Here is a 24403-nt window from a genome sequence, read left to right as displayed (position 1 = left end):
ACACAAAATAGATTGAATCATGAGGCAGGAAAATTATGTGGATATATTGAAGCCACATCTTAATTCACCAGTCAGGAAGTTAAAGCTTGGTCGCAAATGGGTGTTCCAAATGGACAATGACCCCAAGCATACTTCCAAAGTTGTGGCAAAATGGCTTACAGACAACAAAGTGTAGGTATTGGAGTGGCCATCACAAAGATCTGACCTCAATCGCAAAGAAAATGTGTGGGCAGACCTGAAAAAGCATGTGTGAGCAAGTAGGCCTACAACCTGACTGAGTTACACCAGCTCTGTCAGAGGGAATGGGCCAAAATTCACCCAACTTATTGTGGGAAGGCTACTCGAAACGTTTGACTCAAGTACCAAATACTAATTGAGTGTATGTAAACTTCTGACCCCCTGGGAATGAGAAGAAAGAAATGAAAGCTGTAATAAATCGTTCTCTCTACTAATATTCTGACATTTCACATTCTTAAAATAAAGTGGTGATCCTAACTGACCTAAGACAGGGAATTTTTACTAGGATTAAATGTCAGGAATTGTGAAAAACTGAGTTTAAATGTATTTGGCTAAGGTGTATGTAAACTTCAGACTTCAACTGTAAGTAAAAATACTTTAACGTACTACTTAAGTCGTTTTTTGGGGTATCTATACTTCCCTTTACTATACTGAACAACAATGTAAACGCAAAGTTCAACAATTTCAAATATTTTACTAAATTACAGTTCATATTAGGAAATAATCTATGGATTTCACATGACTGAGAATACAGATATGCATTGGTTGGTCACAGAGTTAGGGGCGTGGATCAGAAAACAAGTCATCATTTGTCTCATGCAACATCTCCTTTGTGTGAAGTTGATCAGGCTGTTGATTGTGGCATGTGAAATGTTTTGTGTGGCTGTGTGTAGTTGTGGATATTGGCGGGAGCTGGAACACTCTGAAATACACGTTGATCCACAGCATCCCAATCATTCTCAATGGGTGACATGTCTAGTGAGTATGTAGGGCATTCAAGAACTGGGAAATGTTCAGCTTCCAGGAAGCTTCCAGGAACTGTTCACAATTCCTGGAAGCTGAACATTTCCCAGTTCTTGAATGCCCTACATACTCACTAGACATGTCACCCATTGAGAATGATTGGGATGCTGTGGAACAACGTGTATTTCAGAGTGTTCCAGCTCCCGCCAATATCCACAACTACAACATGGACTGTGCATTATCATGCTGAAACATGAGTTGATGGTGTTTTGATGAATGGCACAACAATGGGTCTCAGGATTTTGTCACAGTATCTTTGTGCATTCAAATTTCCATTGAAAAAATGCAATTGTGTTCACTGTCCATAGCTTATGGCTGCCCATATCATAACCCAACCACCATCAGGGGGAACTGTTTCACAACTTTGACATCAGAAAACCGTTGCCCACTTGACGCCATGAACGTGGTTTGCAGTTGTGATGCCGGTTGGATGTACAACCAAATTCTCTTTAACAATGTTGGAGGCGGCTTATGGTAGAGAAATGAACATTCAATTTTCTGGCAACAGCTCTGGTGGACATTACAGCAGTCAGCATGCCAATTGCACACTCTCTCAAAGCTTGAGACATTTCTGGCATTGTGTTGTGACAAAACTGCATATTTTAGAGTGGCTTTTTATTGTCCCCAGCACAAGGTGCACTTCTGTAATGATCATGGTGTTTAATCAGCTCCTTTATATACCACACCTGTCAGGTAGATATATTATCTGGCAAAAGAGAAATGCTCACTAACAGTGATGTAAATGAATTTGTGCACAACATTTTGCGTGTATGGAATATTTCTGGGATCTTTTATTTCAGCTCATGAAACATCATGGGACCAACACTTTTCATGTTGAATAAAATGTTTTGTTCAGTGTATTTATATTTTTGACAACTTTTACCCCAGTACATTCCCAAAGAAAATATGTACTTTTTACTACCATATACTTTCTCTGACACCCAAAAGTACTCATTACATTTTGAATGCTCAGGCAGGACAGCAATGCGGTCCAATTCACATACCTACAGTATCAATATAACGCATTGCCTTCCCTACTGCCTATGATCTGGAGTGCTCACTAAACACAACTACTGTGTTAGTAAATTATGTCTGAGTGTGCCTCTGTCTATAAAAAACAACAAGAATATCGTGCTGTGTGGTTTGCTAAATATAAGTAATTTGATGTATAGCATTTACCTTTATATTTCTGCTCAAGTATGACAGTTGAGTACTTTTTCTACCACTGTACTTACATTTGAAACCAGATACTTCTAGATTTTTACTCAAGTAGTATTTTACTGGTTGAATTTCACTTTTACTTATGTAATTTTCTATTAAGGAATCATTTACTGAAGTATGACAATTGAGTGTTTTTTCCACCATTGTCTGCACTACACCCATCCATCAAATCCTAAGGCCATATTCTCTCTCCAATGGCTATATTGTGGAATTATTCAAATGTTTTTTTGTGGAAGTTGCTTACATTGAAACTGCATAATTAGGTGTCATGAATTTACATTCTATCCACTTCTAAACCTTGTGAAATAAAGTCTGAATGATTGCATGACACAACCACCACACAGTCTGCTACAGCTCAGCAGCATATGTGGGCCAGTGCAATGCAGACACCTCCAGTTCTGCTTAGCACTCAGAAACGTCTCTTTCTGCAGTATCTAATGCATTCTCATCCCAGCAGTTTCAAACAATACCTCCACCCTGCAGTTTCTGAGCTTAACCTATATGTAGGATACTGTAAGTAGCAGAGGAGCAGGACATGCAGTAGTTCATAATAGCCTATACAGTTTGGAAGAGTTACTGCTGGATCCAGTCATTCATGAAATCTGCTCAGCAAAACTGCTCACTGTACATTTAAAAACGTAATTTATGTGTCGTTCCATGAAATGAGTGCCTTTTGCGCCCCTTTGATATTTTATGTAGAAATTGTACAGTACTCCAATATTGAATTTTAAAAGCCTGTTATATTCCCTGAAGTGCCCTTTAATATTGACCACATGTAAAATTCTATAAATCTGACTTTTTATTTGAATAAAGGCTTGTTAAAGTGCCAAGATTCAGCGTTGTGACCCACCTTCGGGCATCCTGTGACTTCTAGGAAGACTTTTACCCAATTAACCCCAAACATTTCTCCACGTTTTCACCATCATTGCAAAGCTCTAGTTATTTTGTTGATTTGACAAAGTCATTTCTGAAGATTATAATTTATTTCATGTGATTCATTTACGTCTATCCCTCATTTTAAGGTCAACCCTGTTACCCTGTTAAGTGAGCTGAACTCTCGTTTTAATATGGTGAAACTAACTGCCACTCCCTGTTGCATATATCAACCTTCCATTCCCCTTGTCAGGAGATTCATGGCTGATTTAAGATAAAAATTGTCAACCCTGTTACAGTCAACCCTATTACTTTATTTGGCACTTAATGTGCACTTTTATTTAAAAGGATGCTTTGGGATTTTGGCAATGAGGCCCTTTATCTACTTCCACAGAGTTAGATGTACTCAATACATTTAGCTAACTAGCGTTAATGAAATGACTGGAAGTCTATGGGTATCTGCTAGTTGCATTGGCTCGTGAAACTACCTCTAACTTCCTTCATCCTGGACACAGAAACACACAAATGGTATCAACCAATTCATCTGACTCTGGGGAAGTAGATAAAGGGCATCATTGCCAAAATCCTGAAGTATCCCTTTAACCTGAAATGGGGAAACGTGTATTTTTAAGTGAAGTTATTAAACATGTGCTGTTTATAACAGAAGGTTAAAATGAGGTCAAATCAAAATTGCCATTATACAATCTTTGGACTGCTTCAGAGCCTATAAGTGCACACACTTAGACGTTTTCTCATAAGTGGAACATGAAAGTACATAGGCTACAACAGTTAAGCATTTGAGACTTTAATGTGAAAATTGCTCCATATAGTGTTTCTTCAGTGTCTCCAGATTTCATGCAGAGCCATTGAAGGTGGTCATGGCAGGCTCGAATGGAACAACTGGCGCTTGAAAGCCACCCTGACGTGCATAAGTTGGTCAAGGAGGAAATTGTTCCTACTAATGGCAAAGCTTTTTCTTTTCTTTTTTTCCTAGAGGAAATGTTAATCATGTACAAAAGTGGTCCACTCTTTGAAATGTCACGGCAATACTTTCCATTGCCATCCATAATTAAGAACTTGTCAAAATGGTTCTTAATGCAGTTAGTTTAGTTCATCATTTGGTTGATTCAGTCCCTTCTTGCTCCCTCAGGAGACCCATCGGTACTCATCAGACATAAGACAGAGAAAAATATAAAATGTTTAAAGAATAGCAAAGTTTCTAACATATAGCATAAAAAATGAAGACAAAATATCTTATTTCATACCACCTGTCAAAATTGGTTTGGTAAAGTCTTGGTTGCTTTCATCAACTTTCAGGAAGTTACAGTGGTGAAGAGAGAGAGAGCGACTGAAAGTTGTGCTTCAAGAAAGTGTAAACTACACGCTTCCATGATAATGAAATTGATTACGTTGCTTCATTGCGTCTCATCCTTCCGTTCCCAATCGATTCCTTTGACATTTTCTTTGAAGTTGTTGCCACTCACTTATCAGTGCCATTCTGTTATTTGTCCTTGACTTCCCTGTACAATAAAAAAAAATAAAAAAACAGGTCATGAAATGGAATCCTTGAATCACTTTTTGATGTTTCAAAAAACTAAGATGATAATTTTTGCACAAATCAAATCTTTTTCTCCCATCTTCTTTTGTGTTAGATATACAATAGACTTACATACTTATTTTTTGTTTAATCGTTCTTTAGACTAGAGCCATGTACACTATGTAAAGCTAGAACTCACAGAATAGTCCTGATATCCATGAGGATGACATACTCTATATAATATCATCATTTATAATAATGTATGCCATTTAGCAGATGCTTTTATCCAAAGGAACTTAAAGTGCATGCATACATTTTCCATATGGTTGGCCTTTGACCATCCGACCACCTTGTACCTGGATGCTATTGCTACTGTGAGGTATCCCCATGCATTGGAGCTGGTCTGGTGTGGTCTTCCTGTCCTAGCGTCAGTCTTCATCAGAGACTCCATCTCCATCCCGTCTGAACCACCTGACTTGCTTCTGTGCCTGCCATTCTTCCCTCCCTGTCCCCTGTCCCCTGCTGTGGAGACATGCCAGAGAGTACTCCTAATTCCTCCCCCAGACAGCCACGATGCAATTGTGTCTGTCTGTCTTCAAGGCCAAGCAGCAGGATACCCTGCACACGCTTCCATATCGAAGAGCCAAAGCCCCCCCAGAGATGGCTACTCCCACCTACGCCCTCTGTCTTGGTCTGGTCCCTGAGCCCCATGCACATCAACAATGTGCAGGTCAGTGGCTGTCGCTGCCATTTAAGACGAGGGAGGACGATGATGAGCTTATTTCTATAGCAGCATATTGGATGCCTGTCATTCATTCATTCAACCAGCTAAATGTAACACGATACAACATTTTTTCCCAATACTCATGAGGTTGCTACAACCAAGCCTATGAATAAAAGTTTACAACGTAGGTGCACAGGTCGAGAGAAATTTGAGTAATCAAGACAGACATTAAATACCGCCTTGCACACGCTTGCCTGCATTTAGCTGATCTCGGGTGTAATCATTTGTCCAAAAGTTGCAAACTAGAGTTTCTATTTGACAAATTCAGTTATGTTTATCCCCGTTTTGTTCCGTTTGCTTCCGTTTAAGAAACGTTTTTCTACAGAATCGGTGGAATGACTGTTACTGATCACATGCAAACACAGTTCACTTTCATAGCAGCCACATAAAAACAGCATGATCCCTTTGATCATTGTATAAATCACATCTAAGCACTCTCCTCCTCTCACTGTTTCAATTCACTTGTGGACATCAGCTGTATGTGACCAGGCAGAAAAAAACCCAAGCCAAACCTTCATATCATAACTGCTAACCGCTACACACAGACTTTATCTTTGTCACCATACTAGCTAACGTCATAGTCAACATAACTACTATAACTAATGCATTAGTGAACCCACTACAATCATGCAGTACAGTGTACAGTCAGCAAGCAGTTACACAGGTGGGTCCGGTGGCAATAAATTAATAAAACCAAAAGCTTACCTTGGAAGAATTCCAATGCTGGATAGCCATAGCTAGCTAGGTAACATAGCATCCCTCTCTGTTTGAGCCAGGTGTTTGAGTAGGCTAAACTAGCTATCTGCATTTGCTAGCTATGTAAGTGAAAGTGGAAAAAGAATACAACAAAATACAGCTAGCTCGCTCTCTCTCTCATGCTTTATCTTAATTTTTGAAGAAATTAATTTGTCAAAAACTGTTCAAACTATTGTCTTTCTCTCCGAGTCAACTACCCACCACATTTTAAGCTCTGCAGTGCTAGCCAGATTTAGCTTATGCTTTCCGTACTAGAATCCTTCTCTAATCCTTTGATTGGGTGGACAAAATGTTAGTTCAAAAGAGCTCTGATAGGTTGGAGGACGTCCTCCGGAAGTTATAATTACTGTATAAGTCTATGGAAGTGGGTGAGAACAGAGAGCCTCCTAGGTTTTGTATTGAAGTCAATGTACCCAGAGGAGGACAGAAGGTATCTACAACATGACTCTACCCTACAGAGTGCTGTTTAGGCTACTGTAGACCTTCATTTCAAAACAGTCTGTTTTAATCAATTATTTGGTGATGTGAATATGTTTAGTATAGTTTTATCTGGAAAGGAACTTTCTTTAATGTTTCACTATTTTCTTTTCTCCAGAAATTCACTGAGGGGGATGGTCCCCCTCTTCCTCTTCTGAGGAGTCTCCACTGGTGCAGATCATTTGAACTATTTGCCTCGCCTAGATTTCAATGGAGCAAAAGCACTAATATTTTACCTGACTGCACACTTTGCTGCAGAAATATGGAGATTTAATCATGTAAGATATAATTGCATACATCCTGTATAGTACATCTTAGCAGCTCGTAATATTTTCTAGAGTTCTGTACCTTCTAGTTTGATCATTGAAACAATGTGTAATGTGCAGTATGCAGAAACATACTTCCCACCCAGATGGTGTTTTGGTATCAATAGATGTTTTCCTCCGCACAGCGTGTGAGGAGTTATGCAAAGGTTTACTATGGTGTCAAACTTGTTAAGACCATATGAGGTCCGTTTGTGCTTCAAACAGCCCACCTCAGGGTGTTCCATATGATGGGGAGAGGAAAGTGGGTGCTGATGAATGGAGTTCACAGGTTGAGTATGATGGTTGGAATTACAAACAATCCTCAGATGAATTACCTCGCTGATGACTGATGGCATGGCAGAGTCAACATGCAACAGCAACATATTGTTTCTGGAATGGTGGGCCAGATCCAATTATTCAATTTTTGTAAATTATTTGTATTTTTTGTTTCCACCACTGTATTTGGTTTGGAACACCACCATTCCAAGTAAGTGTGTCTTAGTAGATTGTGGAGACCCATGGCCCTTTTAAATGTAAATGTTCATGAATAATAATCAGATATACCATACAAGTATCTTTTCAGTAGGTGGTTCTGGTAGTTGTTCAACAGAATTATGGAAAAAACCAAATCCCCCAAGAGGCCGTAACCTTCCCTGTAAGTAATGACCCTCTATTTACAGAGAAGGATAATATTTGCCTCTCATCCAAATGCCAATAGTGACAGACAATTATGTAGGTTACTATTTCTAATACCAGCAGTCATGTCTAACAGAAGCATGGAGAATGTCTTTGCCGTAGCTCCAGTACCGCTGTAGCTGTCAGTCAGCATGGGGAATTACAGCACTCCAGCCTTGGTCTATGTAGTAGAACAGCTCATCACTGTTTGATTCCCCTAACTACTTATGCAGAGGTGGATCAAATGAAATACATGCTTGTGACATCCTGCATTCGTCCATGGTCTACTTTTGTAGTTAAATGTGTGTCTAATCAATTTGCACAATAGGAGAGTGTGTAGCTACAGTATACAGTGCTGTCTGAAAGAAAGAAAGACAGGATTCAGGCGCTACAGCAGCTAGTCTTATGATAGAGAGGGAGGTAAAGTGACAAGGGCTGTAAAGTAGTAGATATTTCTAAAATCCCCCAGGTAAACAAACTCAGAAACCTGGACTATTTTAAGCTTGTGGCAACAATGGCAAGTTGTGTTCCATGCAGAATTATTTTTTTTATATGATTTATAACACCTTGCCTTCATCAAGCTAAACATTTGTTTTGATTTAAGATTTTACCCTGTAAGCAGTCTATGGATAAGGTATGACAGCAATCCATGCTTTGGTTTAGTTTCCCTGGCACTGTTTCCACATGCTAACGTTTTAGCATTTGTGGCACAAATCCTGCGCATTATGTCCACATAATCAGAAAATTGACTTTGAAGCTCAACATAGTCACTTATAGTTGATTTAAACATGATGTGTGAAAAATGCTATTATCAGTACCATGACTGGAATGGCATTTGTGCCACAAATGCTAAAACGTTAGCATGTGGAAACAGTGCCAGGGAAACTAAACCGAAGCATGGATTGCTGTCATACCTTGTCCATAGACTGCTTACAGGGTTAGGAAACCAATATGATATTTTGTAATTTGGGCGAACTATCCCTTTAACAGTAGACCTATTAAAAAATGGCTACTATTCTACTCATTGGATCTTATGCATACAGCCACCAAAGCTGTAGTATGGCAGGGACACCTTTTGGGATGAATTAGAATGCCGACTGCGAGCCAGGCCTAATCACCCAACATCAGTGCCCGACCTCACTAATGCTCGTGGCTGAATGGAAGCAAGTCCCCGGAGCAATGTTCCAACATCTAGTGGAAAGCTTTCCCAGAAGAGTGGAAGCTGTTATCGCAGCAAAGGGGGGGGACCAACTCCATATTAATGCCCATGATTTTGGTTTTGGAATGAGATGTTTGACGAGCAAGCGTCCGCATACTTTTGTTCTTGTAGTGTATATTCTTCAAGAATCATTGGGTACATTACTTTATAAGTCCAAAAACTGATGTAGCAACTGATGATAGACCCTTTAATTCATGAGGAAGTACAGTATGTAGCATCATCTAACGCTAAGATACAGGAATCTATACTGTATTAGAATGTATTGCCTGGGATTGACCAGGATTCTCCTTTTATCATCAGCTCTTTGACGATCCGACAAGTTTAAGCAAAATTGTCATAACAGTTCATCTGGTGGGTTTCCTTTATGGGTAAAAGAAACTGGACAAGTAATCACATTTGTGGAGGCCGCAGAGATGCTATTTACCCTCCATAACCTTTAAACATCCTTCTCAGATAGAATGCAATTATATAGTAATGCATTATTCATCATCTAACAACCATTATGGCAACAGAATTATTCTTTTCTTGGGGGGGGTCACAGTTGTTTTCAAAGGAGTAAGTACACACACATCTTCCTTAATTATCTTGCTGTGAATAAGCAGCACAGTAGGAATGTTTGCAATGCAGCATATTGTGTATTATTGTAGGTGGGTGTGGAATAGTATTATGGGCTGATAAGCCTTATTGTCATATTCAATGAAATGGAAGTAGTGTCATGACACATTATCATTTCAATATGATATATACGACATAGTGTGAGTTAATGGATAAGATCTTACTTGATTATCCTTATTCCTGTTTTATAAGAACATGAAACCATGATTAATATTGTATTGTAAAAATAGCCCAGTAATTCAAATAGGAGTCCCCTCATCGCCTGTTATTATTAAAGACATTAAGGAACGATTTCTTGTTACTTTTTTTATGGAGCTGGGCTCTCCTGGGAATTGATCAAGACTGAGCGGGAAACAAGACCTTTTCACAGCTGATTTATAAATCCCCGGGAAGTGATAAAAAGCTGCACACCAAAGCATTTGGATCCAATTATCATTCATAGAATGGTGTTGTTTCCCAATTAAAAGTTGCTCTGGTCCTCTGATGTAGTTTTGGGGAGCTGTACACAAATTTAGATTGGTTAACTAAAGAAAGAGTTGAAAGACTGTTGGTTACTGTTGTAGTGCCCATATTCAGAATGCGTCTCAGAGTAGGAGTGCTGATTTAAGATCAGTTTGGCCTTTTAGATCATAATGATCATGATAATATGGACTGAGGGGACCTAACTGATTATATCAGTACTCGTACTCTGAGATACTTTATGAATACTGACCCAGAGACTTACCACAATGGCACTAAGGAGACAACTCCTATGGAACCGGACACATTATACATCATGACACACAACTTGCATATTAATTCACTTATCCAGAATCATTGACCTTTATTTATCAATAAAAATATACACTAGGGAAAATAGTTTCCTTTTTTAAACAACTTCAGGATTTTGGGGGTTTGTTTTTCTCCAAAAATGTTAATACTTTCCCCCACTTCACTTGTCAGAGCCCAGTGTAAAATTACAGTCAATTCCACAATGAAACAAGTTGTATAACTCCAATTAGCTCTGTATTGTTAGGTTAACCTTTAATGGGATTGAAGAGGAGAGATGTTTTACAGGGCTATGGTCTGTTCTGTCTCAGAGAGTTCTGTCTCGAACAGTCTGGACAGTGTGTGACCCTCCGGCTCCCAGTCCTCCAGGTCACTGTAGCTGAGTTCAGGGGGCACGACCTGGGCCAGCCCCAGAGAGCTGACCGACCCCGTGGGAGAGCCACGGCCCTCGTACGAGTAAGTCTGGAGGGAGTCATAGGGCGGCCCGCTGGTGTCCCTGTCAGCTTCCACCACTTTCTGTCTAATGACATGGTGCATATCCTCTGTATCCAGCAGAACCAGGGATGGGCTCTGGGGCCCATAGGCCACCAGCCAACCCTCCGTCCCCGGCCTTACCTCCCGCCGCAGCCTCCTCCGTTCCGCCCCGGCGGGGTTCCGCAGTGCTGCGATGTCAAACGCCTCTGTGTCCTCCTCGCCCCCGCCCTCGTCGTCGTATGTGACCACGTTCTCCCGGACGTCCTCCTCAGAGATGATTAACGGCTCCTTCTTGCCCTTTTTGCTCCGCAGGATGACAAATAGCACCACGATGGCTACAGTACAGGACAGAGGAGAGGGGACAAGACCACAGCGACTTACAATATGTCATTATAGGCTCAAAATGCACACCCTATTCTCCAATGCATCGATTTGAGAGTGGAATTGTGGCCTTAGCTGCTGGAAACAAATCAGCCAGAGTTACTCCTCCAGCTGGTATGAAGCCTTTCATTATCTCTACCTCAAGGCAAGAAGGTCTCTCTCTCTCACCCTCCCCCAGCTCTGGAGTGTGGCTCTAAGCGGCTGACTAAACACATACACAGGCAAGAATATCTCTCCTTTTCCATCTCTATCCCTCCCTCTTTCTCCCTTCTTTCTATTTCCCCCCCCTTCTCTCCCATCTTCTCTTCCCTACCATGCCATATCCCCCCGCTCTCTTGTCTCTTACCCAGCAGGATGATGATGCAGAGCAAAATGGCGATGAAGGCCCCGGTGCTCAGGCCTGCTGTGGAGAGGAAGGCCGGGACTCGGCAGGACTTCACCCTGCTGCTGCCACCTCCTCCTCTCTGGCAGACACACACCCGGAGGTTCAGGGTGGAGGTGCTGCTCAGGGCAGGCTCTCCTCCATCCTTCACAACCACAGGAAGTTGGTAGAGATCCTGCTCCGATTGGCTGAACTGACGCCTCAGCGCCATGATGCTGGCAGTGTTGTCTGGAGCAGAATGACACAATTTTAAATACACTGGATGTATAATTGTATTGACAAAAAGTCCCTATAAGTATTGATACAAACATTACTACAAAATGTAGTATATTTTCATCATATTTATCTGACCTGTTTTCCCCCTGAAATAACATATGCAACCACGGAGAACAGATGACCAGTACAACAAATAACTTGCCCTGAGATATGGGGAGTTTTCTCCAACATTGCAGAGGATGCCCATAGTTCCCCATTCATTCCCACTGCTATCTATTAGAAAAGACTGGGGACAGATAGCGACTGCCTCTTCAGGCTTTATTAAAACCGGCCAACAGTATTCTATCCAGCCCAGCACGGCTGTTGCCATAGCTTTTCTCATTCTGGAGAGGCTCCAGCAGATTTTCATTTTCACGGCCCAGAGCCACGCTTTTGTATGCACAATCACGGCCCTCCTCTTCACAATACAGATTCATTTTCCCCCAGGCGCACAGAGCCATGATAAAGCATGTCACTTGGGATGGTAAGAGACAGGGAAAGAGGGGTGGGGGGAGGAGGAGGGGCCAACCTTCTGGATATCAACAAATGTATTCCAACAGAGCGAGCCCATGGGAAGGTGCATAGGAGGAAGCGTTCATTTACATAGGATTCCTATTGGCATGCAGGGGCGCTGGCCCACAAGCTTCAAGTCAAAATTCATTACTGTACCTCCTCGCCCACTGAGAGGAAACAGGTAAACAAAAAAGACCCAATATATCTCTCCTTCATCCTCCACTTGGGAGACAATAGAATATAAAGCTACCTCCCAGCTTCTTTCTTCCTCCAAATGATTATGATTACAGCAGAGGAAATCATAGATGATTATCTTTCTCTCTAACACATCCTGGAGAGTAAGCTGCTCTAGGTCTGTAAAATTCTACCTCATTTACAAGGCATTTCTGGCAATATCAATCATGACTATCAGTTGGTGAACGTCAGGAAATCATCCAGACTAACCCCAGGGCACTGATTATATATTAAATAATTTTGGAAATCAAAACCTTTCAAAAGCAAAACATAACAACCACATCTACTAGATTCCACAGCCTGAGGGAGCGAGAGTATCCTACTACCACCCAATCAGTGCACTGATGCAGCAGTGTTCCTTTTAGCTCTAGCTGAGGAGTACTACCTGGTGCTCCTGTGTAAACATAGGCATAATGCACATCAGTGGAAATGTGGTTTCACTGAACAAGCGCCTGAGGGAAAACAGGGCCAGTCGGGGAGGGGATAAAAGCTAAGTGTTAGGCTACACCACCACCGAGAGCACAGAGCGCTGATACAAAACTCAGTGGAAGCTCACTGCCTCTGTCTGGCATCTTTCAGGTTTTTGTCATCCGTCTTGGAAGTCTACCTTAATCTCGAGATTTTCCCTGATCTGCCAATGGAGCTATTGAGCTTTCAGACAAGGAAAAAAAAACAGTGTTCTCTCTGAATTCAACCAAGTAGCTTTAAGCTAAAATAAGGACGAGGAAAATTATTGTCTGTTACCAAGGAAACACCCCTGCAGGTCCTTCGCTTTTATATTAAAATATGTCTTGAGGGAGGAGAAAGTGTAAACGGGGCTGTTAGACAACAAACGCCACTAGATATATTTGTGTAATGCCACTCCAGAGTATCTGACACAAATATCTGTCCACACCCAGAATCCCTGGTGATGGTTGAACAAAATGTTGTGCACATTTTTTTAATTGCCACACAAAGCCTACCTTCGTTATCCTTCAGGGTGAAATTAGGATTGACTGGAAGGTCAATTGGCAGGGCAAACGAGAATCGTCCATTTGCAAAGTTGTCCTTGTCTGATGGCCTCACTGTCTGGATCACCTGTCAGGGAAGAGGGAGAGGAGTTTGGGGAAGAGAGGGAGAGGGAAATGGGTGTGTGTCTATATGTATGTACAGTATGTATATATTACATATATATATATGTATATATATATTATATATTACATATATATATATATATATATATATATATATATATATATATTACATATATATATATATATATTACATATATATATATATATATATATATATATATATATATATATATATATATATATATATATATATATATATATATATGTACCAGTCAAAAGTTGAAACACACATTCAAGTTTTTTTTTTAAATATTTAGTGTTTTCTACATTGTATAGTAAAGACATCAAAGCTATGAAATAACACATATGGAATAATGTTTTAATCAAAAAAAGTGTTAAATCAAAATATATTTTATATTTGAGATTCTTCAAAATAGCCTCCCTTTGCCTTGATTACATCTTTGCACATTCTTGGCATTTTCTCAACCAGCTTCATGAGGTAGTCACCTGGAATGCATTTCAATTAACAGGTGTGCTTTGTTCAAAGTTAATTTGTGGAATTTCTTTCCTTCTTAATGCGTTTGAGCCAGTCAGATGTGTTGTGACAGGGTAGGGGTGGTATACAGAAGATAACCCTATTTGGTAAAAGACCAAGTCCATATTATGGCAAGAAAATTTCAAATAAGCAATGAGAAATGACAGTCCATCATTACTTTAAGACATGACGTTCAGCCAATGTGGAACATTTCAAGAACTTTGAAAGTTTCTCCAAGTGCAGTCGCAAACACCATCAAAAGCTATGATGAAACTGGCTCTCATGAGGACCGCCACACGAAAGGAAAACCCAGAGTTACCACAGCTGCAGAGGATAAGTTCATTAGAGTTACCAGCCTCAGAAATTGCATCCCAAATAACTGCTTCACAGAGTTCAAGTAACAGACACATCTCAACATCAACTGTTCAGAGGAGACTGTGTGAATCAGGCCTTCATGGTCGAATTACTGCAAAGAAACCACTACTAATGGACACCAATAAGAAGAAGAGACTTGCTTGGGTCAAGAAACATGAGCAATGGACATTAGACCAGTGTAAATCTGTCCTTTGTTCTGATGAGTCCAAATGTGACATTTTTGTGAGATGCAGCAACGGTAAACGGATGATCTCTGCATGTGTGGTTCCCACCATGAAGCATGGAGAAGGTGGTGTGATTGTGTGTGGGTGCTTTGCTGGTGACACTGTCTGTGATTTATTTAGAATTCAAGGCACACTTAACCAGCATGGCTGCAACAGCATTCTGCAGCGATACGCCATCCCATCTGGTTTGTGCTTAGCGGGACTATCATTCGTTTTTTAACAGGACAATGACTCAACACACCTCCAGGCTGTGTAAGGGCTATTTGACCAAAAAGGAGAGTGATAGAGTGCTGCATCACATGACCTGACCTCCACAATCACCCGACCTCAACCCAATTGAGATGGTTTGAGTGAAGGAAAAACAGACAATATGTGCTCAGCATATTCAAGACTGTTTGAAAAGCATTCCAGGTGAAGCTGGTTGAGAGAATGCCAAGAGTGTGCAAAGCTGTGCAAAGGGTGGCTACTTTGTAGAATCTATTTGTATTTGTTTAACACTTTTGGTTACTGCATGATTCCATATGTGTTATTTCATAGTTTTGATGTCTTCATTATTATTCCACAATGTAGAAAATAGTAAAAATAAAGAAAAACCCTGGAATGAGTAGGTGTGTCCAAACTTTTGACTGGTACTATATATATATATATATAATATACAGTACCAGTCAAAAGAAAAATCAATATACATAATATAATATACATAATATACAGTACCAGTCAAAAGTTTGGACACACCTACTCATTCCAGGGTTTTTCTTAATTTTTTTATTATTTTCTACATTGTAGAATAATACTGAAGACATCAAAACTATGAAATATATATATATATACACACATAGTACATTATGTACTGCTCCACAAGCAGCTAAATATAATAGGAATAAGTTAAGCAAGTCAACTCACAATATACTTTCATATCATAGTAAAGACTATCTGACTGAACACGTCTTTAACCCTCCCTCCCTTTCTGTTAGCTATTCCATTAGGATGTGCCATTGTTCCACATGCAGCCTTTTTCCAGACAGGAGTATAGATCTGAGCTAGGGCATGTGACCTGTCTCTAACAGCATTGTCCCTGATGTATTGTCAGTTCATAAAAAGACTGGCTTCCGTCAGCAGGTGACATGAGTGAAAAACTCTCATATGGACAATTCACGAATTGTAGTGGTTACCAGGTACATGCACAGATAGGAGTCTACCGGTGCCGATGTAACAGTATTGCTTCCGTCCCTCTCCTCGCCCTAACCTGGGCTCGAACCAGGGACCCTCTGCACACAACGACAACAGCATCATTACCCATTGCTCCACAAAAGCCACGGCCCTTGCAGAGCAAGGGGAACAACTACTACAAGGTCTCAGAGCAGTTGACGTCGCTGATTGAAACACTATTAGCACGCACCACCACTAAATAGCTAGCCATTTCACATCGGTTACACATTTGCCCTCTCACTCGCCAAGTGCCCTTTTGGGTGGTGGTATATGCGTATATGTGGACACCTGCTCGTCAAACATCTCAGTTGGTACCCACTTTGCTGCTATAACAGCCTTCAGTCTTCTGGGAAGGCTTCCCATTAGATGTTGGAATATTGCTGCAGGGACTTGCTTCCATTCAGCCACAAGAGCATTAGTGAGGTCAGGCACTAAATTTGGGTGACTAGGCCTGGCTCGTAGTCGCTGTTCCAATTCATCCCAAAGGTGTTCGATGGGGTTGAGGTCAAGGCTCTGTGCAGGCCACTGCTCCAGAGTCCAATGGCGGTGAGCTTTACACCACTCCAGCCGACACTTGCATTGCGCATTGTGATCTTAGTCTTGTGTGTGGCTGCTCGTCTATGGAAACTAATTTAATGAAACTCCTGATGAGCAGTTATTGTGCTGAAGTTGCTTCCAGAGGCAGTTTGGAACTTGGTAGTGAATGTTGCAACCAAGGACAAACCATTTTTACGCATTTCAACACTCGGCGGTCCCGTGCTGTGAGCTTGTGTGAACTACCACTTCGCCCGTTGTTCCTTCTAGAAGTCAGCTCTAGCAGGGCCAAAATTTGACTAACTGACTTGTTGAAAGGTGGAATCCTATGACGGTGGCACGTTGAAAGTCCATTATACTGCTAATGTTTGTCTATGGAGATGGTATGGCTGTGTGCTTGATTTTATACACCTGTCAGCAATGGGTGTGGCTGAAATAGCCGAATCTACTAATTTGAAGGGGTGTCCACATACTTTTGTATATATAGTGTATGTTATGAATTGCAGCCTTTTTAAAATTTCAAGCACCTGCCCTCTGAATGGTCTCTGCACGGCCCTGGTGGCAGTCGTGGAAAAAGTACCCAACTGCCATACTTGAGGAAAAGTACTTTTCAAGTATCAAAAATAAATGTAATTTCAAAGTATACATAAGTATCAAAAGTGTAAATAATTTCAAATTCATTTTTTATTTTACGGATAGCCAGGGGCACATTCCAACACTCAGACATAATTTACAAATGAAGAATTTGTTTTTGGTTAATCCGCCAGATCAGAGGCAGTATGGATGACCAGGGATGATCTCTTGACAAGTTTTTTTTATTTTATTTTACCTTTATTTAACCAGGCAAGTCAGTTAAGAACAAATTCTTATTTTCAATGACGGCCTAGTGGGTTAACTGCCTGTTCAGGGGCAGAACGACAGATTTGTACCTTGTCAGCTCAGGGATTTGAACTTGCAACCTTCCGGTTACTAGTCCAACGCTCTAGCCACTAGGCTACCCTGCCGCCCCTCAAGTGTGTGAAATTGATCATTTTCTTGTCCTCTTAAGCATTCAACATGAAACAAGTAAAAAATACATGATTTGTTTTCGGAATGTAGTGAAGTAAAAGTAAAAGTTGTTTAAATAATCAGTTGTAAGTACAGATACCCCCCAAAACTACTTAAGTAGTACTTTAAAGTATTTTTACTTCAGTACTTTACACCACTGCCTGGTGGTTAATGACCTGGCTACTGTACCTACACTCCACTATAGCATTGTCAGTCTATAAGAAGCATTCCTAAACTTTTGGTAGGATTTTTTTAACATTTATTTTACCTTTATTTAACTAGGCAAGTCAGTTAAGAACAAATTCTTATTTTAATTAACAGCCTAGGAACAGTGGGTTAAATGCTTGTTCAGGGGCAGAACTACAAATCGGGGATTTGAACTTGGGGACCTTTCGGTTACAAAGTTGGACCAGGTTAGTCCAACACTCTAACCACTAGGCTACCCTGCCACCCCGGATACAGTAATACACTAAGCTTTGGAAATACAGAATTAGCTGTTGAGGCAATGATTGTGTGTGGCCCTAAAGTACAATTAGTTCTCAACTAAATAATAATTTACTTCCTTTTGATGAACATAACAGCATATTTTACCATATATCAAGCCACATTTCCTGAAAGTTACTTTAATTTAATGTAATTTGTTGCAGTTTTGGAAAAAGATTCTCGGCATCTTAGCATGCATCATCTGTCGCCTTCAGGCAGCTAACTGATTATATGCTGCAGCCTGTTTAGTAATCTTCATTCAAGGGGAAAAATATGAAGAGAGAATGCTATTGCGATGTGAATCTGAGCAGTCGTGGTTTGCTGGACACGGGCCAAATTTGAATGCGAGATGATAAACATTTTCTGCAATCTGGCTCTGTTGCGCTTAATGCAGCTCCTATCTGCTTGTGGAGAAATTGGTACATGCTGAATAATTTATGGGTTCAAGAGGCTGCAAAAGTCTGCAGCACCACAGATAAATCCATTCCTGATGGTGTCAAACACACAACAAAGGCAGAGAGGGTATGTGTGTGTACTGTGTGTGTCTGTGCGTGTATGTCTGTGGGAGAATTTGTGTGACTGCATGCATGTGAGTTCGTGATAAGAGGTTTTAAAAGACAACAGTTGAAGAAGGGAGAATATGATCTCACGGGAGAGAAGGTGGGAGAGAGAGGGGGAGTAAAGTGGAAAATAGCTGAAAAGATGGAGGGAGGTGTGTTTAATGAAAGATACTCACCTGTCCTGCCCTGGAGGTTTCACACACAATGATCTCATCATCTCTTGCTATGTAGGGAGCGTTGTCATTTACATCCAACACCTGGATTGTTATAGGAACATGGCTGACGAGACTCGGATTGTCTGAAAATAACAAACAAAAAAACTGAATTAAATAGAACACTTATATTGCATAGCTACTGTCTGTATAAAACACTAAACACATCTAATAACCCCCTATGTAAAACAAATCTAAAAAGCACATCACAAGCCATAGTTACGTTACAGCCTTATTCTAAAATGGATTAAATTGTTGTTTTCCCTCAATCTACACACAACACCTCATAATGACAAAGCAAAAAAATGTTTTGCATTTGTTGCAAATGTTTTCAAAATAAAAAAATGTATATTACGTTTACATAAGTATTCAGACCATTTACTCATCTTTGGCAGTGATTACAGCCTCGAGTCATCTTGGGTGTGACGCTACAAACTGACCAAGGCCCTTCTCCCCTGATTGCTCAGTTTGGTTGGGTGGCCAGCACTAGGAGGAGTCTTGGTGGTTCCAAACTTCTTCCATTTAAGAATGATGGAGACCACTGTGTTCTTCGGGACCTTCAATAATGCAGACATTTTTTGGTACCTTTCGCCAGATCTGTGCCTCTACACAATCTTGTCTCGGAGCGCTACCGACAATTCCTTTGACCTCATGTCATCTGTGGGACCTTATATAGACATGTGTATGCCTTTCCAAATCATGTCCAATCAATTGAATTTACCACAGATGGACTCCGATCTAGTTGTAGAAACATCTCAAGGATGATCGAATGGAAACAGGATGTACTTGATCTGAACTTCGAATTCTCATAGCAAAGGGTCTGAATACTGATTTAGGTCATGTATTTCAGTTTATTTTTGTTTGTACATTTGCAAACATTTCTAAAAACCTGTTTTCACTTTGTCATTATGGGGTAGTGTGCGTAGAATGATGAGAAAATAATAATATTTCATCCATTTTAGAATAAGGCTGTAACGCAACAAAATGTGGAAAAAGTGAAGAGGTCTGAATACTTTGCGAATGGACTGTATATACAGTTGAAGTCGGAAGTTTACATGCGCCTTAGCCAAATACATTTATACTCAGTTTTTCACAATTCCTGACATTTAATCTTAGGAAAAATTCCATGTCTTAGGTCAGTTAGGATCACCACTTTATTTTAAGAATGTGAAATGTCAGAATAATAGTAGAGAGAATGATTCATTTCAGCTTTTATTTCTTTCATCGCATTCTAGTGGGTCAGAAGTTTACATACACTCAATTAGAAATTAGTAGCATTGTCTATTAAATAGGATGACTGGGGTCAAATGTTTTGGGTAGCCTTCCTCAAGCTTCCCAGAATACATTGGGTGAATTTTGGTCCATTCCTCCTGACAGAGTTGGTGTAACTGAGTCAGGTTTGTAGGCCTCCTTGCTCTCACACAAAATGTGTTCTGCCCACACATTTTCTATAGGATTGAGGTCATAGCTTTGTGATGGCCACTCCAATACCTTGACTTTGTTGTACTTAAGCCATTTTGCCACAACTTTGGAAATATGCTTGGGTCATTGTCCATTTGGAAGACCCATGTGCGACCAAGCTTTAACTTCCTGACTGAAGTCTTGAGATGTTGCTTCAATATATCCACATAATTTTCCTACCTTGTGATTTTGTGAAGTGCACCAGTACCTCCTGCAGCAAAGCACCCTCACAACATGATGCTGCCACCCCCGTGCTTCACGGTTGGGATGGTGTTCTTCGGCTTGCAAGCCTCCCCCGTTTTCCTCCAAACATAACGATGGTCATTATGGCCAAACAGTTCTATTTTTGTTTCATTAGACCAGAGGAAATTTCTCCAAAAAGTACAATCTTTGTCCACAAGCTAATTGCAAACCGTAGTCTGGCTTTTTAATGGCGGTTTTGGAGCAGTGGCTTCTTCCTTGCTGAGCGGCCTTTCAGGTTATGTCAATATAGGACTTGTTTTACTGTGGATATAGATATTTTTTTACCAGTTTACTCAAGCATCTTCACAAGGTCCTATGCTGTTGTTCTGGGATTGATTTGCACTTTTCACACCAAAACTCGTTTATCTCTAGGAGACGGAACGCGTCTTCTCCTTCCTGAGCGGTGTGACAGCTGCGTGGTCCATGGTGTTTATACTTTCGTACTATTGTTTGTACAGATGAATGTGGTACCTTTAGGCGTTTGGAAATTGCTCCAAAGGATGAACCAGACTTTTTCTGAGGTCTTGGCTGATTTCTTTTGAATTTTCCCATGATGTCATGCAAAGAAGCACTGAGGTTGAAGGTAGGCCTTGAAATATATCCACAGGTACACCTCTAATTGACTCAAAATATGTCAATTAGCCTATCAGAAGCTTCTAAAACCATGACATCATTTTCTGGCATTTTCTAAGCTGTTTAAAGGCACAGTCAACTTAGCGTATGTAAACTTCTGACCCACTGGAATTGTGATACAGTGAATTATAAGTGAAATAATCTGTCTGTAAATAATTGTTGGAAAAATTACTTGTGTCATGCACAAAGTAGATGTCCTTACCGACTTGCCAAAACTATGGTTTGTTAACAAGACATTTGTGGAGTGGTTGAAAAATGAGTTTTAATGACTCCAACTGAAGTGTATGTAAACTTCTGACTTCAACTGTATATATTTCTGTCCAGTGTTCATGTCAGGCACTTTTAGCGCATGTGATGTTCATCCCTCTTTTGTCAGAGTATCTCTCCATCAATTAAGGTTACATTCCCACTGAGCCTCCATCCATTGGTATATCTCGTGTTTGTCTGTGTCCTGAGGTTCGCCATGTTACCTGGCGACACTTGAAAGGTGGCCCGGTCACTTAAATATACTATACTCCCTTTCATCATTGGATAAGAACCGGCAGCTGCCACTTCACATTCTGTCACTTGTGGATTACATATACACATCAGATCCACTACCACACAGACAAATGTTATTTGTGCCGAATACAAAAGGTGTAGACGTTATAGTGAAATGCTTATTTACAAGCCCTTAACCAACAATGCCGTTTTAAGAAAATATAGTTAAGAAAATCTGTACTAAATTAACTAAAGTAAAAATAAATAAAGGAACACAATAACATAACAATAACGAGGCTATATACAGGGGGTACCGGTACTGAGTCAATGTGCGGGGTACAGGTTAGTCGATGTAATTTGTACATGTTTGATAGCGGTAAAGTGACTACGCATTGATAATAAACAGCGAGTAGCAGCAGTGTAAAAACAAAGGGGGTGGGGGGGGGGTTCAATGCAAATAGCCTGTGTGGCCATTTGATTAATTGTTCAGCAGTCTTATGGCTTGGGGGTAGAAGCTGTCAGGGATAGGGGGCAGTATTCGGAAGTTCGGATGACTGACATGCCCAAAGTAAACTGCCTGTTACTCAGGCCCAGAAGCTAGGATATGCATAATTGGAAGTATTGGATAGAAAACACTCTAATTCTAAAACTGTTAAAATAACGTCTGTGAGTATAACAGAACTGATATGGCAGGCAAAAACCTGAATTTTGTTGTTGTTGAGGTGACCACCCATTGAAATGCCTGTCTATCAAAGGAAATCCTGCCAGATTGCAGTTCCTATGGCTTCCACTCAACGGTCTTTAGAAAGGGTTTCACGAGCCTCCCGGGTGGGGCAGTGGTCTAGAGACTCTGGGTTCGAGCCCAGAACTAGGCGCACAATTGGCCTAGCGTCGTCCAGGTTAGGGAGGGTTTGGCTGGTAGGGATATCCTTGACCCATTGCGCACTAGTGACCCCTGTGGCGGGCCAGGCGCAGTGCGCGCTAACCAGATCGCCAGGTGCACGGTGTTTCCTCTGACACATTGGTGCGGCTGGCTTCCAGGTTATATGCACGCTGTGTTAAGAAGCAATGCGGCTTGGTTGGGTTGTGTTTCGGAGGACGCATGGCTTTCGACCTTCGTCTCTCCCAAGCCCGTATGGGAGTTGTAGTGATGAGACAAGATAGTAACTACTAACAATTGGATACAACAAAATTGGGGAGAAAAGGGGGTAAAATAAAACATAAAAACATCTGAAGGGTTTCAGGCTTGTTTTTTGAAAAATTTGTTAGAATTTGTAGTTTCTCAAGGTGGCTCTCATCTTGACTGTAGTCTTGTGGCGCGCGTGCATGAGGGCTCGCACTTCCTTATTTATCTCCGATAATGAACACACTATTCTCCGTCTTAAATTGTATCATTTATTTACATATTAGGGTACCTGAGGATTGATTAGAAATGTTGTTTGACTTATTTGGACGAAGTTTATTGGTAACTTTTGTATGCATTTTGAACGAGTGGAACAGGTGGATTACTGAATCAAGCACGCCAACTAAATTACTTTTTGGGGGATATAAAGGACTTTATCGAACAAAACTACCATTTGTTTTATAGCTTGGACCCTTGGGATTGCAAACAGATGAAGATCTTCAAAGGTAAGTGATTTATTTTATCGCTATTTCTGACTTTTGTGACGCCTCTGCTGGTTTGGAAAATGTTTTTAATGCTTTTGTACGCGGGCGCTGCCCTCAGATAATCGCATGGTATGCTTTCGCCGTAAAGCGACAAAGCGGCTGGATTAACAAGAAGTTAAGCTTTTAAATGCTTTTAAATGATGTATGACACTTGAATATTCATGACTGTTCAATAGTACAGATTTTGTATTTTGAATTTCTCACTCTGCAATTTCACCGGATGTTCTCGAAGTGGGTCGCTAGCGGCAGGTCTAGCCTAAAGAGGTTTTAAGGAGCCTCTTGGACCTAGATTTGGCGCTCTGGTACCGCTTGCCATGCGGTAGCAGAGAAAACAGTCTATGACTTGGGTGACTGGAGTCTTTGACAATTTCTTGGGCCTTCCTCTGACACCGCCTAGTACATAGGTCCTGGATGGCAGGAAAGTTGGCCATACGCACTCCCCTCTATAGCACTAGCACCTTACGGTCGGATGCTGAGCACTTGCCATGCCAGGCGGTGATGCAACTGGTCAAGATGCTCTCAATGGTGCAGCTGTAGAACAATTTTTTTCAAATAATTTTTGTATACTCCCCCCTTCTCCCCAATTTTGTGATATCCAATTGGTAGTTGTCCCATCGCTGCTCTCGTATTGACTCGGGAGACGCGAAACACAACCTGGAAGCCAGCCACACCAATGTGTTGAAGGAAACGCCATACAACTGGCGACACGGGTCAGCGTGCATGCGCCTGCCCGCCACCAGGAGTAATATAGCATAAAACACAAGGTTTTGACTTATATCGGCTTGAAAATCTATGGCAAGACTTGAAAATCCCTGTCTAGCAATGATCAACAACCAACTTGACAGAGATTGAAGATTTTTTTTGTACAATCCAGGTGTGCAAAGCTCTTATAGACTTACCCAGAAAGTAAATTTGATATTTCTGTACTTCATTTTTAATAAATTTGCAAACATTTCTATAACCCTGTTTTCACTTAATCATTATGAGGTATTGTGTATTGATGGGTGGGAGAAAATCTATTTAATCCAGTTTGATTTCAGGCTGTAACACAACAAAATGTGGAATAAGTCAATAGGTATGAATATTTTTTGGAGGGCACTGTACACTATGAAGGCACTGTACACTATGAAGGCACTGTACACTATGCACTATATGT

General features: G+C 40.7%; 1 protein-coding gene across 5 annotated transcripts in view; it reads right to left on the bottom strand.

Moving 5' to 3' along the window:
- Positions 1-9091: 9091 nt before the first annotated feature.
- The window catches only part of LOC118394680 (cadherin-18-like), an 82183-nt gene continuing 66871 nt past the window's right edge, over positions 9092-24403 (bottom strand). For all 5 annotated transcript variants that reach the window (XM_035788126.2, XM_035788127.2, XM_052463772.1 and 2 more), the window contains 4 exons: positions 18727-18848; positions 13473-13587; positions 11473-11736; positions 9092-11080 (listed from right to left, as the gene is read on the bottom strand). In XM_035788126.2, the coding sequence (XP_035644019.1) occupies positions 10554-11080; positions 11473-11736; positions 13473-13587; positions 18727-18848 (1028 nt within the window). In that variant the 3' untranslated portion in view covers positions 9092-10553. The remainder of the gene's footprint in view (positions 11081-11472; positions 11737-13472; positions 13588-18726; positions 18849-24403) is intronic.

This window comes from Oncorhynchus keta, chromosome 15, assembly GCF_023373465.1.
Source record: "Oncorhynchus keta strain PuntledgeMale-10-30-2019 chromosome 15, Oket_V2, whole genome shotgun sequence".
Lineage (NCBI taxonomy): Eukaryota > Metazoa > Chordata > Actinopteri > Salmoniformes > Salmonidae > Oncorhynchus > Oncorhynchus keta.
The sequence above is the reverse complement of the archived record's forward strand: the minus strand, read 5'-3'. Positions and strand labels throughout refer to the sequence as shown.